The sequence below is a fragment of the Alternaria atra genome (assembly GCF_907166805.1).
Source record: "Alternaria atra isolate CS162 genome assembly, contig: 23, whole genome shotgun sequence".
Taxonomy (NCBI): Eukaryota; Fungi; Ascomycota; class Dothideomycetes; order Pleosporales; family Pleosporaceae; genus Alternaria; species Alternaria atra.
In genome coordinates, this window is record NW_025091321.1 from 1,618,934 (window position 1) to 1,631,773 (window position 12,840).

The following is a 12,840-nucleotide window of genomic DNA, read 5'->3' on the forward strand; positions in this document are numbered from 1 at the left end:
TTTGCTACCATCTCCGAGTCCTGCCCCACCTTCAGTTATGGCGCTGCCCAAGCGAATCATTAAGGAAACCGAGCGCCTGGTCAACGAGCCGTGAGCATCTCTGCTATATAAGTATATGTGGCGTCGCTAATCCAGACGCCGATCCAGAGTGCAAGGCATCAGCGCGACACCCCACGATGACAATCTCCGGTACTTCGATGTCACCATCGACGGCCCCAGCCAGTCTCCTTATGAGGGTATGTTGGCGCGCATTGCAAGCTTTACGTCTGTACTGACAAGCCCCATAGGTGGCGTCTTCAAGCTCGAACTCTTCCTCCCGGACGACTACCCCATGACCCCGCCCAAGGTCCGCTTTCTCACCAAGATCTATCACCCAAACATCGACCGTCTAGGGCGCATCTGCCTGGACGTCCTTAAGAGTATGTGAAATTTCGTCTCACACACAAGCGACCTGGCTAATTACTTTAGGCAACTGGTCGCCCGCGCTCCAAATTCGTACCATCCTGCTGTCTATCCAGGCTCTCCTGGGCGCTCCCAATCCGGACGATCCCCTCGCGAACGACGTTGCGCAAGCATGGAAGGAGAACCAGGTACAAGCTATTAAGACGGCTCAGGAGTGGACCCAGCAGTATGCAAAGCCATGAGCATCGAGATCACCGAGATTGCTTGTACGGGAGACAATATGCCGCTGGCAGGAGCATGATCAAAGTACTCCCTTCGGAAGAGGCTAGCTTGAGATAGCAGAGGAACAATCTGCTGTGGCTGTTTTCTGTCGACTGGTGGTCGATCTAGCTGGCTCTCTATTTGTGATGGACTGGCCCTTCTGATGTTGCCCATTCCTTTTGTACAATATTGGCCATTTACTGTCCTGCAAGCCTGGCGTTGGATGGACGATCTGGAGAGCATAATCGCTATATATCCCACATTGGCAGGACAGAGATTCTGGTGGCTCCTTTTGCTAGACCCGGGACGACATGGAGACCATGGAAATGAATAACGGTCCCAATACTTCAAGCCCTTTCCGCTTGGTCTTTCGACTGGGTGCATATAATATCTTTAGATGCATGTCCACACACGTGAAGAGATGTAGCGCGCATCTACCGCGGGGCTATCAGCAGCACAATGCTGCCCATGTTGTTGGCTCATATCTCTATATAGCTTCGTTGTCTGACTTAGTCCGCTTGAGCTAATCACGCCTGCATCTTCTTGGATTATCGTAAACGCTGTCGTTCGAACCTTTTTAGGGTTGGAGGCGGAGAGGTTCGCCAACGCTATTTGCCCCCTTGTCGTAGCGCAGATCGCCTCGCGGCTGACAACTCTGCTACCACACCGAACAATACGCTAACACTCTGCTCTATGCTGCTGTCTGCGATGTTGATATAGCAGTAGGCGTATGCTTGTCTCGACTTCTCAGCTTGCGTCGTGCTGTCATGATCGTTCCGCAAGCTGGCGCTACCGAATGGGTTGCCAGACTTCATTCCCCTTTGTTCCTTTCTCGTCATTCCTAAACCATAGTCATTCGAAAGAGGCGATGGCCTTCGGCGTCGTGGACACGTCTGCAGCCTCTTCGGAGGTCCTGATGTGGGAGGTTTTAGTCGCAGGAGAACGCACAAATCCATCCCCACATTAACGTCACCGTCTTCCATCCACGAAACGTACAACGACCTCAACATCCGCAAAGCCGCTTCGACAGAGCCCCCACGCCCAATAGACACTGCGTGATCGTGCACCATGCAGCATATACGCCAATTGCTACCAGAGCGCTCCGTGAAGCTCTCCGAAAGGGGATGAAGGCGCGTCTCCTATGCACAACGGATTACATCGTGGACGAGGGGCGTCACAAACACAAAGGCGACGGGCATGACAGCTAGGCTAGATGCGTCGACGTGTTCAGGTGTCTGCAGCAATCTTTATGGCATCAATAGCTTCGGAAACCGACTTTTAGCATCGATAGCTTAGGTGGAAGTCCGCAACGGTCGACAACAGCCCCAGATCGATACCGCTTCACATTCCTCAACTTCAATAACCCCCACGCCGACCCGCGCTCATAACTCAACATCGATGCACGTTCCACGCAGCATTCATACAGCTCGCTTTGATGAAAGCAGAGCTTGCACGCCTATGCCGGACATCTCCGAATCCACGAAGACAGCGAATCTCGCTGCGAGCATGTCCTGCGACGCTTAGAGAATTCCCGATACCTTCTGGAGACTGGATACCGTAGTGCTACCGCCGACAGGTCGTCCGCTAGTCATATTACCACTGAGTGGCGGCGACGATCGTCCCTCTCTTAAATTGGTCTTTGTATGAGTAGCAACACCCTTGTTCAAACTGACGCTCGCGAAGACCTGAAGACCTCACAAGACAATGCGATGATGGAGTCGACGCCGACGAATCCGCGTTGGAGCAAGAAGAGGGATACCAGTGTCGACCCTGCACCACACACCATCGTAAGGTCGGCCTGGACGAGCAAGTTGCGAGGAACAACACACATTCGAGCTCGGGAGCGGTTGAGGATCAGAATACGTCCCTTCCCACGTGAAGTCTGAACCGGACGTCGTCGCAGTGCAAGTCGTTCTAATGCCTGCGACCTTGGCAGCCATGTTGAAGACGGCAACCATCAGGAATCTGGATGTTGCCGCGATGCGACGCAACAATAATATGAGGCTTGCACCAAGCTATCGCCAACGACGTACGTATTCTGTGCATTCGATGTCGACAGCAAGCGCAAACGCAGAACAGCGAATCCTGCATTCCGTTTCTGGTATGCAGTATACCAATAAGACCACCACGTCTGCGCATCAGCATCATGTCTAGCCGGATGGGCATGAGAATATAAAGTCTCCAATTTTGGAAACTCAATCCTTGGATGAGTCAAGCCAAAGAGCATGTCCTACTCACGCGCTTGAGCGGTGATACCATGGTTGATGCCGACTACATGGCGGATATCAGCAACTAAGTCACACCGATGTCTTCTACACAAGCTCCTCCTTATCTATCGACAAAGGTCTCAACCTCACTGTCGATGTCGCTCACTGTCGTTATTGAACCACTGTCGAATGTAAGGCCAATTCCCGGATCTCTGCAAGCTTCTGCGATGCAACTCGAGACTGAGCACTTCTCTCGAAGCAAGTAGGTCTTGGATACGCCCAAGATGCTTGATCAGTTTGGACTGGTTCGGTTCGGAAATCAACCTGACTGTCCAATGTTCTGTGGTCAGAGGAGACAATAGCGCCGGATTACCGTTGCGGCTTGCTCCTCCTCTAACTATGTTTAAGAATTGCTGCGCTGTTTGCACAGCAGACTTTTGCCGAAGAAACGTCTCATCAGTTATTACAGGCTTGGGATACGTTACAGGGAGCATCCTGTATTATGAAGCAAACCGGCTTGAGAAGCGCCCTGGCTGTGAAGAGGCGGTTACCAATTTGATGGCAACTAGCATAACATCTGACGCAGGCGACTCGAGACCGCGTATCCGGTAAGGACATTCAGTACTCGATCCAGTTATTCCGTCATGTGTCCATGGTCTCGAAAGAGAACGATACGGTAGTAATACCATGTGCATTTTGTCAGCATCATACCCTTGGCACCGGAGTATTCCGCCCTCTTCGTCGCAGAGATAAAATTCGCCTGTCTTCGCGTCAAACGTATTCCTCCGGGTAAGAGAAGGGTGCTACGCAAGGAAGGTAAAGGCTTAACGAAAAGTTCTTTACTGACGGTAGGCGGTCGAAGAAGTCGAGGACTTCGCTCAATCCTCTTCCCAATCCTTTATACCAGTGCGCTTGAGGTTGTGAAGGCTTTGGATCTCCGCACCCGAAGACGTCCTTTATCTATATCTTTCTCTGGGCAAAGCGTAGAGGTACTATACCAGTCCTCCCCATGTTTAGTGCTCTCAGTGCTTTCCTTATCATCCCCGACCATATGGCAAGCGCTCTCGACAACAGTCTGTGCCTTCGGTGGCTGGGCTCTATCTCCTGCACTCGCTTGGCAAGTGAGCATCGCCAGCTCTTGCTGTATCCTCGAGAGGGCCTAGTATCTTTCCGGTCGAACAGTGGTTTGCGCATCGCCATCGACGCCTTAAGGGGTGGGGTTCGAGTTCGGTCATACGTTGTGTTGCTTTGTGCCTTCTCGATTCGATCGAGTTGTGTAAGCGCATAGCTGAAGTGCGCATTGGCCGAAAGGGGTGCCTGATTCAGGTCAAGTCTTCGAGGAAGGGGCAGAGACCAAGCTGTGCACGTCGAGTACCTTCTCCTACAATATCGTCAGCATTCGCAGCTCTGCATCTATATCAGATTGGTCTGCTCCGGATCCCACCAGTTGAGTGCAGACAATTGGGAAGGTGCTCCGGAATGAAGAGTTGGTTGCCTTTCTGGCCTTCCCAGAGGTCGGTGTGAATGCCTCTTGTTTCCTTCAGTCTATGTTCCTGTTTTTCTCAAATCACTGTAATCATGGTGGTGTTATTTTATGCCCCTTCGCAGATTTGGAACCCCCCACGGGGTCTGTTGTGGCGAATGCAGCCTTGAGGTGGGCCTGAGGCAAGGGCTCTTCATACGGAGGACCATGCGCATTCGCTGTCTATTGGCAATACTGTCCTGGGCTCTGTGGTTGAGGTTGGCCTGTTGCTATCGCCGTGCTCGAGAGGCGCGCGAGGCCACAGAAGACCAAGATGGAGGTTTTTGGACGCGAGGATCTTGTTCGAGAGGCTGTCGCCGCAAGCAAGGAACTTTTTTGGGTTTCCTAAGGGATGCTCAAGCTTGTGAAAGTCAACGAAGCCTTATGAGAGAGGTACTTGCCCCATGGATACGGGCTGCCTTCCAAGATGGTGTTGAAAGCCTGTTATCGCGCCGGATGTCCACAAGCGGTGCAGGCTGGATGGTCGATACCCCAGCCGCGTACTTTACGGAGGAGCCGCGTCTTTCTTGCTTTCTGAGAGTCAATCAGTCTGCTCGAGGTAGTTGCCGGCTTCGTGGGTGTTCTGTTGAGTGTTGTCCAAAGCTGCCGCCGCCGCGGAGATCCGCAATGGAGTCATGTTATACACCTACGATACCTCTTCTGCGTACAGAAGCTGGATGCTAGAGCCCTCACGAGTATTAGTACCTCGTTTCGCTGTGCGATGTTCGTGTTGTGGCGGTGTTGTTGCCGTCGAGGGAGGGCAATATTGAGTCAAACTTGCGCCAAGGCTTACCACCGAGCCAAATGGGATGCAACACCGTATCGAGCTGCATTGGGGGTGCTTAGGGCATGATCCTCATGGATTCGAGAACCAATCTAGTCCAACGTTGGTGTAGGGTGATCTAGTAGCGGAGATGGGGGAGGATCAAGCTTGTGGCCGTGGAGGAGGACTTGTTTCTGAGAGCAACCACCACAACGAAGTTGAGCATCAGATGAAGCGCTGCGATGCACACCTGACGCTCCTCGCTACCCGAACCCCCCTGCAACCTTGTCGCTGCCCTGCCTTAGAGAAAAGTCCACGCTGCCGGCGCTCTATACGCAGAGTCGAAAATGCGGTTGGACCTACCCTACTTCAAGTCCGTTCGGTATATATACGCAAGGTTGGGTCTCTACTCCATCAATCACAGCGGGCCCTATCTCGCTATACAAAAACGGATGGCTCAGTGGTATTGAAGACTTAAGTCGGGCCCCCAAGTAAGTCCATTCCATTATCATGCATCAATCGACAAAGAGGATTCGGCAAAGCGGTTCGGTTCGATTCATGGGAGTGTGGCTCCCAGGTAAGTGCATGTTCATTTCTTTTTGCGTTTCTTTTTGCTATATCCCCTGACATAGCAATCTGTATAAGTCTATGCTACGGGCTCACTTTGACATCTACCTACAGCAGGTCAAAGGCTCACGATTTAGCAGATGGACTGTCTGTTCATATATGTTTGTTGCTAGTTTGTATCCCTTCTGCTTTTCTAGCTCTACTACCACGCCCTCACTATAGTACGACGCTACTCCACACGCTACTTTACACGGCTGCACAGTCTTTGTAGGTCTCCAGGTGTATCGTCCCCTGCGCATCCTTCGCTCTTACGGACATCAAGCTTTTCAGGCGCTTACAGAAGAACTTACGTCGTCGTGGCGAGCTTTGCAGCTTAGCTCGCGCCAGCACACATTCTGAGCGATACTCCGCTTGTTACTCCCGATGGAATGCAGCAAGTTTACACATCTGCTACACTGCTGTATGAAGCAAGAAATAGGCATATGTGATGCACGGCGCGTAAAGACTTAACAACCTGCTGCAATCATCATAGGTCTTGCTAGTGGTGTGGTCCGCGATACGTAGAGGTGCTACCCTCTTGAACACGATCATTATACGTATCACCCCTTCTACTATATAACATAGAAAGCGACAGAGTTTTCCCAATTGCCGATACAGGAGGCAGGCATGTTATGCATCACATCAGCCGTCAAGTTGGCTGTAAAAAGCTTCCTTGCCTCTTGACATTCAGTCCTGTTACGAGGTATGGATGACTAGACACGCAAAGTATGTCGCATATACACATGTGCAATGGGAGTATTAGTCATGTGGCAAATGCATGCAATTCAAAATATGAGAACTATATGCTAAGATGAAGGCGTATTAGATTGCCTTGCACAAGCAGCGAAGCGTTGTAACGGACTTGGTAGTTTTCGATCACAATATACAGCCACACGCATCATCACTGAGTTACAGAAAGTCAAACATCCGAGACGTGACACTACAACGAAAAAGGGGTATATTGCACCACAAGATCATAATACCAAGTACTTTAGCGTAGCAAAAACCCAAGCTTGAGCCCTTTCACTCCATTTCATGACTTCGCACCACTCCAGCGCTTCGAGCGCATGCGCGAAAAACCTCAATCTTCTACTCTCCCTCCCCACGCGACGTCAGCTCCTCCCGTTCGCGGCCAATGATCGCCCCGTTAGTCGGTCCGATTCACACACCCATCATGCAAGCCCCATGCACCGGACGCGCAAACATCCCAAAACATTGCAAATAGCCATGAGTGGGGAAGGTAGTGACGACGCAGATGCAACACTACCCGACACGGAAAGCACATTCGCGCTCCTTGTCTGTCTCGGCTTAACGACTTAGTAAAAGTGGTTTCCGGGAAAAGGATCTCGCGGTTGGTCTGATAGCGTGGTGGCGTTCTCGCTGTCACATGCCGTATGATGATCAAAGTAGTAGCGGGCGCGCTTCAAGCGCGACGACTCTTCCGACAGTAGAGTTCGGTGAAGTCGGTTTCGAGGATTGCGTGTTCTGGTGAGGATGGTGTGGGTGGTGAGAAGTGTGCACATACTTCTGGCATCTATGCACAGCTGATGTTAGCAATGTGCTCCTCCTCGTCTCCTGTAAAACTGTGGGAAACATACCGAGCAAGCTGAATCCGAGCGCGATCTTGTCTGCATACGTGCTTGTGCTTCGAGGGCACGCATTTCATAGGCGTATGTTATGCGAAGAAGGTCGTGGACTGTGAGGTGTGTGGTCGACATGTTGTGGCTTGTTGCTAGTTTTCGATGATGGGATGGTATCAGGTGCTTGTCTTCTTACAGGACTCTGCGCGTCGGCGAACTTGATAGCAAAAATGAAGTCGGGCAAGCAAGGTTTGTTTATATAATCTCTGTTCGACCTGTTACGCCTCTTTTCGTAGTTGCTCACAAACACGTATGCTGTGATTGGTCCGAGGATCTTGCTTAGTTACACAGAGTCTAGATGTGGTCGAAGAGGATATGAGCTTTCCCGAAGTTGTCAAGGCGTGGAAGGCACGACGTATCGACGTGTGGAGACGGTCGAAATGACAAGAGATGATGGGAATGACAGGTCTGGAGGGCTTTATATCAAGAACGACCCCCTCACACCAACACCTCATGCACATGCTGTGCACCACATGGCCCGGTGGCGCTAATCTTCAAACTGGACTAGTTTCAGCGGACAACGAACGAGATCCGACATCATGCAGCCGGTGGGGGTCTGTGCACGCCGACTCTGGTTGGTTACCATTGGTGCCCGAGACATCCGCATGTTTGTCCGAGAGGGAAGTCGCGATTCGCACTGTCTTTAAAAGCCGATGTTGGTCGTTATGTTGTTGCCTGGAGCGATGGGACGAAGATGATGCGGGAGGAGATGCGGATTTGAGGGTTTCGCCCGGAACCGTCATGCTTAAGGCCGAGAGACATGTCCGAGATGACCGAATAAGCCCTAGAAGAGCCAAGGCAACACTTTCAAACATGGTTTAAAAGTTTGAGTCGAGAGGGGGTTCAGGCTCCTGGATACATCAAAGCATCGAACCCTATTCAAGTCTATGATGGATACACTACCACTCTGGATGCAGCCTTCTCCCGTTGCTTTCTCTTTCTCTCTGTCTACAGCTACCACTGCTTCTACGACCTCTTCCCCAGTGCAATCAAGCGTCCCTGACCATCGACAACGAACACTTTGCCATCGCCAAACACCGGTCTCCCAAACTTCACAGCACCCTCAACCATCGGTAGCGGTAGCTCAATCAGTGTCCCATTCACCGGCACCGCTTTGAACGCCCGCAGTCCAGCCTGTACATCTGTTGCCCACACGACACCTGACCCAGGCTGGCCTTTGTTGCTGGTGATAGTCGGAAGGCCCGCACCACCCCAATGTCCGTTTGTTTCGGAAGACTTGCCAGCGATATTGAAAGGCGAAGATGCATTCTGGGTGAATGCATACGCCGATAAAGCGGTATTACCAGGGTTTACGTAAATGTAGCCGCCTTCAAGAGGGTATGATCCAATCGCACCGAAAACCTCGCCTTCCAAATCAATAGTCTGTAGAATGCCGTCTGTGTCATCTTTCCCTTGCAGATACCCGCCCAAGTTATCAACTTCCGTAACGTACATCCTCGGATTCGTCGACGTTGCCACCCCAATCCTCTTTCCGCCCTTTGTCTTGAAAATGCTAGGATCAAGAAGAGCGAACCCTCCACTTCCAATGTCCTGTCCAGAGTCCGTCTGCCAATCCGACGGACGGAAAAAATCAACAAGTTGGATACCAGCTCCACCCGCCTCATCAAGCGTAATGCGCGCCACCGTCTCCGAAAGAACAGCCAAAGGCTTATGACCCTCCTTCGGTGTAACATCAAGCGTCGCAGCCGTGGACCCGCCGCCGTTATCAATCGTGAAGAAGACGTCTTTGCCATCCGAAGAAAGCCCCATTCCAGCTTGCCAGATCCCGCCCGCGCCACCACCATGCCACGCAGTCCAGTCATCGGTGTACAAACTCCCGTTTTCTGCTTGCGTGGTCCACGTATACGTACTCTGTGTCGCTAGATTAACAGCTACAACATTGCCCGTGTAGTTGAATGCGTCGCATAGCCCGCCGAATCCCGCATACAGTACATCACCCAGTAACAGCAACGCCGGTCGCTGCAACACCAAACCACCCAGAAACGTCTTGCGCATATCGTTATCGGAGGGCTGGCCATCGATAATCATGGGATACTTGTACAGATCCTGTAGCGTATCGAGATACACGCCGTAGAGATAGTACACAGAGTTCAAGGGCGGGTACGCACCGCCCGGTTCTCGATAGTCCTCGATATAGCTCTTTACGTAGAAGAATGCGATTTCGTTGCCGTCTTCGCGGTAGATGACGGGTGTACCCATGATACCTAGTGTCTTGCTGACGTGCGTTGTGCAGAAAGCTTGGTCCATGGGCCATGGTGGAGCGACTTGACGCTCGTTCAGTAGCTGACCAGTTTCCACATCAAAGGTTCTAATGCGGTTCTCGGTTGAGGCGGTGAAGACTATCTGGCGGCCGGTTGAGGAGAGGGTATGCACAAGAGGGCGCGCCCAGTGCTGCGGTGATATCAACAATGGTGAGGATTAAGGTAAAGAGAGCAGTGAAAATCACCTTTTCGTCGGGGTTGAATGATGCATTCCAGAGTTGTGTGAATTTTGGGACATCTGCAGGATCAATGTTGTGCTCTCCGCCCAGGTAGGAGGATTGGTAGATATCGGAGTCCTGGGGTGAGTCGGATGGTGCGCCTGTTTTTTGCGCTCTCGCAAAGATTGTAACGTGTGCTACAAAGATGCATAGCGCGATTGAATGTATTAGTGAACGCATCTTGGGTGTCAACTTAAAGGACGACGATATGTTGCGCACCATCTATGGATCCTGGCGAAGTTATGAATGAAACGTATGCAGATCTGTTAACTCGTGGCAAACAGATTACATGCAGAGCCATGACGGTGGAATCTGGGGTCTTGATCGCTTTCAATCTAATCTTCATGGCTCGTGGTCGGTATTTGGATCATGTAGAGGCCGGGTATTCTCCGCGACCGGGATGGGTATATCGTACAAATTAGTTTGTGGGGCAGAACATCAAGTACAACCCAGGGACATCATATGGATTATTACACTGATTTCTTTGAAAGACTCTTTGGGGTGATGATCGTATTCATTCTGATGCTAATTGGATATGACAACTGCTTGCGGAAGTGTCAGCGTAGGCTTCGGGTATTGATTAGCATCGCTTACCTTTTTCGCCAGTTTTACTATGCCGCGGAGGAGTCAACAACCGACCACGATGTAGAATGGAGGGCTTGCTCTTGTTACTCCTCGCGTTGTCGGCTTGGCTTCCTAGACTATTCCACACTAGGGACTTGGTCCTCCACCCTCTGCAACAGCGGTACGCGTTCCGCATCTACGTTACCCTCTCCCTCAGGGTCGTCGTACAGCATCTTCTTCCACTCGCCCTTACGGACCTTTCCGACCCTCCAGGTTCCCGTCTCACCCGCGTCCTTGAAGAAGTCCATGTTCTCGTCGAAAGTCCTTCCACCAGTCTCTGGAAGATAGAAGTACGTCCACAGGCCGGCGAAAGCATTAGTTGCGGCAAAGACGAGGAAAATGAAGTATTCGAGATTGTTGAATAGGACGGGAGTAAGGAAGGTGATGGCGAAGTTGGCTAGGCCCCAGACGATGACAGAAATGGCTGTGCCCTGGGCGCGTGCGGTGGTGGGGAAAACTTCGGTGGGGAAAAGCCAGACGGTTGAGAGCCAGCCAATTCCGAACGCACCTGTGGCTACGAACAAGATGGCGGTTCCAATGATCCCAGGGATGATAACGGGGATATGAATGAAGTGGGAGTTGGCTGCTAGACCACCGAAGACAGCGAGAAGCGCGAATGAGGAGGAGAGGATGATGGAACCTTGGATCATAAGTTGGCGTCGGCCAAGTGCGTCGATCAGAAGCCAAGCAAGCGTCATGAGGAAGAAGTAGGATGTGTAGTTTCCGAGAGTCAGGTACTCGGAGTTGCGAACTGAGAAGCCGAGCAGCTGTTCCCGATTGTTAGCATCGCCTTAGAATCGCTATAACCTCATGATCGTGATGACTAACCTCGAAGATCTGTGGTCCATATACACTGACTGCGCCATATCCTGTGAGTGCCTGGTTGATCTGGCACATAACCGTGACCATGGTGGGATGGAATTGTTCATGTCCGGGTGTGAGCATATCCAAGTATCCAACCTTTACATCCTTCTCCTTCTCATGCTGTTCGAGCAGCTGATCAAACTGTTTTTTCCCTTCATCTCCATAAATGTCGTTTAATGCATTCTTTGCGTCCTCTTGACGGTCGTGGAAGATGAACCAGCGCGGGGATTCTGGAAGGCGTTCGACAAACGCCATGAGCAGAACGGGGTAGATCTGCATGACAATGATGGGGACACGCCAGGCCCATTGGTTTTGCTTTCCGAGAAGAATGGTAACAAGCAAGTTGATACCGAACGCCATGAGCAGACCAAAGATGTTGGACTGGAATTCCTGGGCCAGCGCTTTACCACGGGAGTCGTCCGCACTCAACTCGGAAGAGTATGTTGGAATGACTGCGTCAATACCTCCGACACCCAATCCCATAACCACTCGTCCAGCTAGCATGACGCCCAATGCAATCTCCGTGCTCTTCCCCAACATGCCCATACCGGCCACGAACATGATCAAGTTTCCCAGACTAGCCATCGCCAGACTAGCGAAGATACTCTTTTTCCTTCCCAGCTTATCAGCGAGCATGGAGAAGAGTACGGCGCCAACAGCGCAACCGAGGTAGTAGACAGCCACGATGACACCCACAATTGGTGACTCCTCCTCGAGGCCCATGGTGGAGAGATAGTCATAATTCGTGTTGATGAGGGACATCATACCCTGATCGTAGCCATAGAGGGCAATGGCCGTGGCCGAGAAGATGACGACATTTGTCTGTTTGTCGGTGACGGCCTGTTTCGCATGTTTGATGAGGAACGACATCGTGACTGTTGCCTAAGAGCAAACGCGAGGCTGCTCGGAATACCAATAGGCAAATGAGAATGCTCGCAGAGATCGTACAAAGTGAACAAAAAAGCTGAGGAGGGGAAAAGTCTAGTTCTTCAACGCCTGACAAGCCAGAATAGCGGTAGACGTTTGACGCTACCGCGCATGTTTCTTGGTCACCTGGAAGTACGTACGGGTCGATCCAAGAGTTGTTTTCCAACGTATGACGAGTGTATGCAGGGACGCGATGTCGATCTGAGATTAGGTTCGGGGTGAGCCCCACCTGTTTTCCAAGGGGCTGTTGTTAGTGACGGGCTCCCGTCGGCTTTGCTCTAGGATTTCCAAGTCTTGCTTAGTGTTGATAGATGCGTCTGCGCGTGTTTTCCTTATCTTTACTTCAAACATGTGTAGCGATTACTGTGGCTCGCGGCCAGGCTGCTGTTATGCAACACAGCTAAGCTTCAAATCCCGCGGCATGAGATGCTTAGCGCCACCAAATATTAGCGACATTGTGCTCGATCGATCGCTTACTTCTTCTGCCTCGCGACATCATCGCCAATCCTTCCCTCCACTGGGTG

At 51.5% G+C, this 12,840-nt stretch overlaps 4 protein-coding genes across 4 annotated transcripts; 1 reads left to right on the forward strand and 3 right to left on the reverse strand.

Moving 5' to 3' along the window:
- Positions 1 to 37: 37 nt before the first annotated feature.
- On the forward strand, positions 38 to 644 carry ALTATR162_LOCUS4133 (uncharacterized protein; the record flags this gene model as incomplete). Its single annotated transcript, XM_043311743.1, has 4 exons — positions 38 to 90; positions 148 to 236; positions 288 to 419; positions 469 to 644. The coding sequence occupies 4 exons, from the start codon at positions 38 to 40 to the stop codon at positions 642 to 644; spliced, it is 450 nt and encodes a 149-aa protein (XP_043167678.1).
- Positions 645 to 7,184: 6,540 nt separating this feature from the next.
- On the reverse strand, positions 7,185 to 7,479 carry ALTATR162_LOCUS4134 (uncharacterized protein; the record flags this gene model as incomplete). The annotated part of the gene is made up of 2 exons (XM_043311744.1): positions 7,185 to 7,295; positions 7,360 to 7,479. 2 exons carry the CDS (start codon positions 7,477 to 7,479, stop codon positions 7,185 to 7,187), a joined length of 231 nt encoding a protein of 76 aa, XP_043167679.1.
- Positions 7,480 to 8,367: 888 nt separating this feature from the next.
- ALTATR162_LOCUS4135 (uncharacterized protein) lies at positions 8,368 to 10,081 on the reverse strand (the record flags this gene model as incomplete). The annotated part of the gene is made up of 2 exons (XM_043311745.1): positions 8,368 to 9,813; positions 9,869 to 10,081. The coding sequence occupies 2 exons, from the start codon at positions 10,079 to 10,081 to the stop codon at positions 8,368 to 8,370; spliced, it is 1,659 nt and encodes a 552-aa protein (XP_043167680.1).
- Positions 10,082 to 10,426: 345 nt separating this feature from the next.
- On the reverse strand, positions 10,427 to 12,259 carry ALTATR162_LOCUS4136 (uncharacterized protein; the record flags this gene model as incomplete). The annotated part of the gene is made up of 4 exons (XM_043311746.1): positions 10,427 to 10,443; positions 10,496 to 10,612; positions 10,671 to 11,292; positions 11,354 to 12,259. 4 exons carry the CDS (start codon positions 12,257 to 12,259, stop codon positions 10,427 to 10,429), a joined length of 1,662 nt encoding a protein of 553 aa, XP_043167681.1.
- Between the last annotated feature and the right edge of the window lie 581 nt (positions 12,260 to 12,840).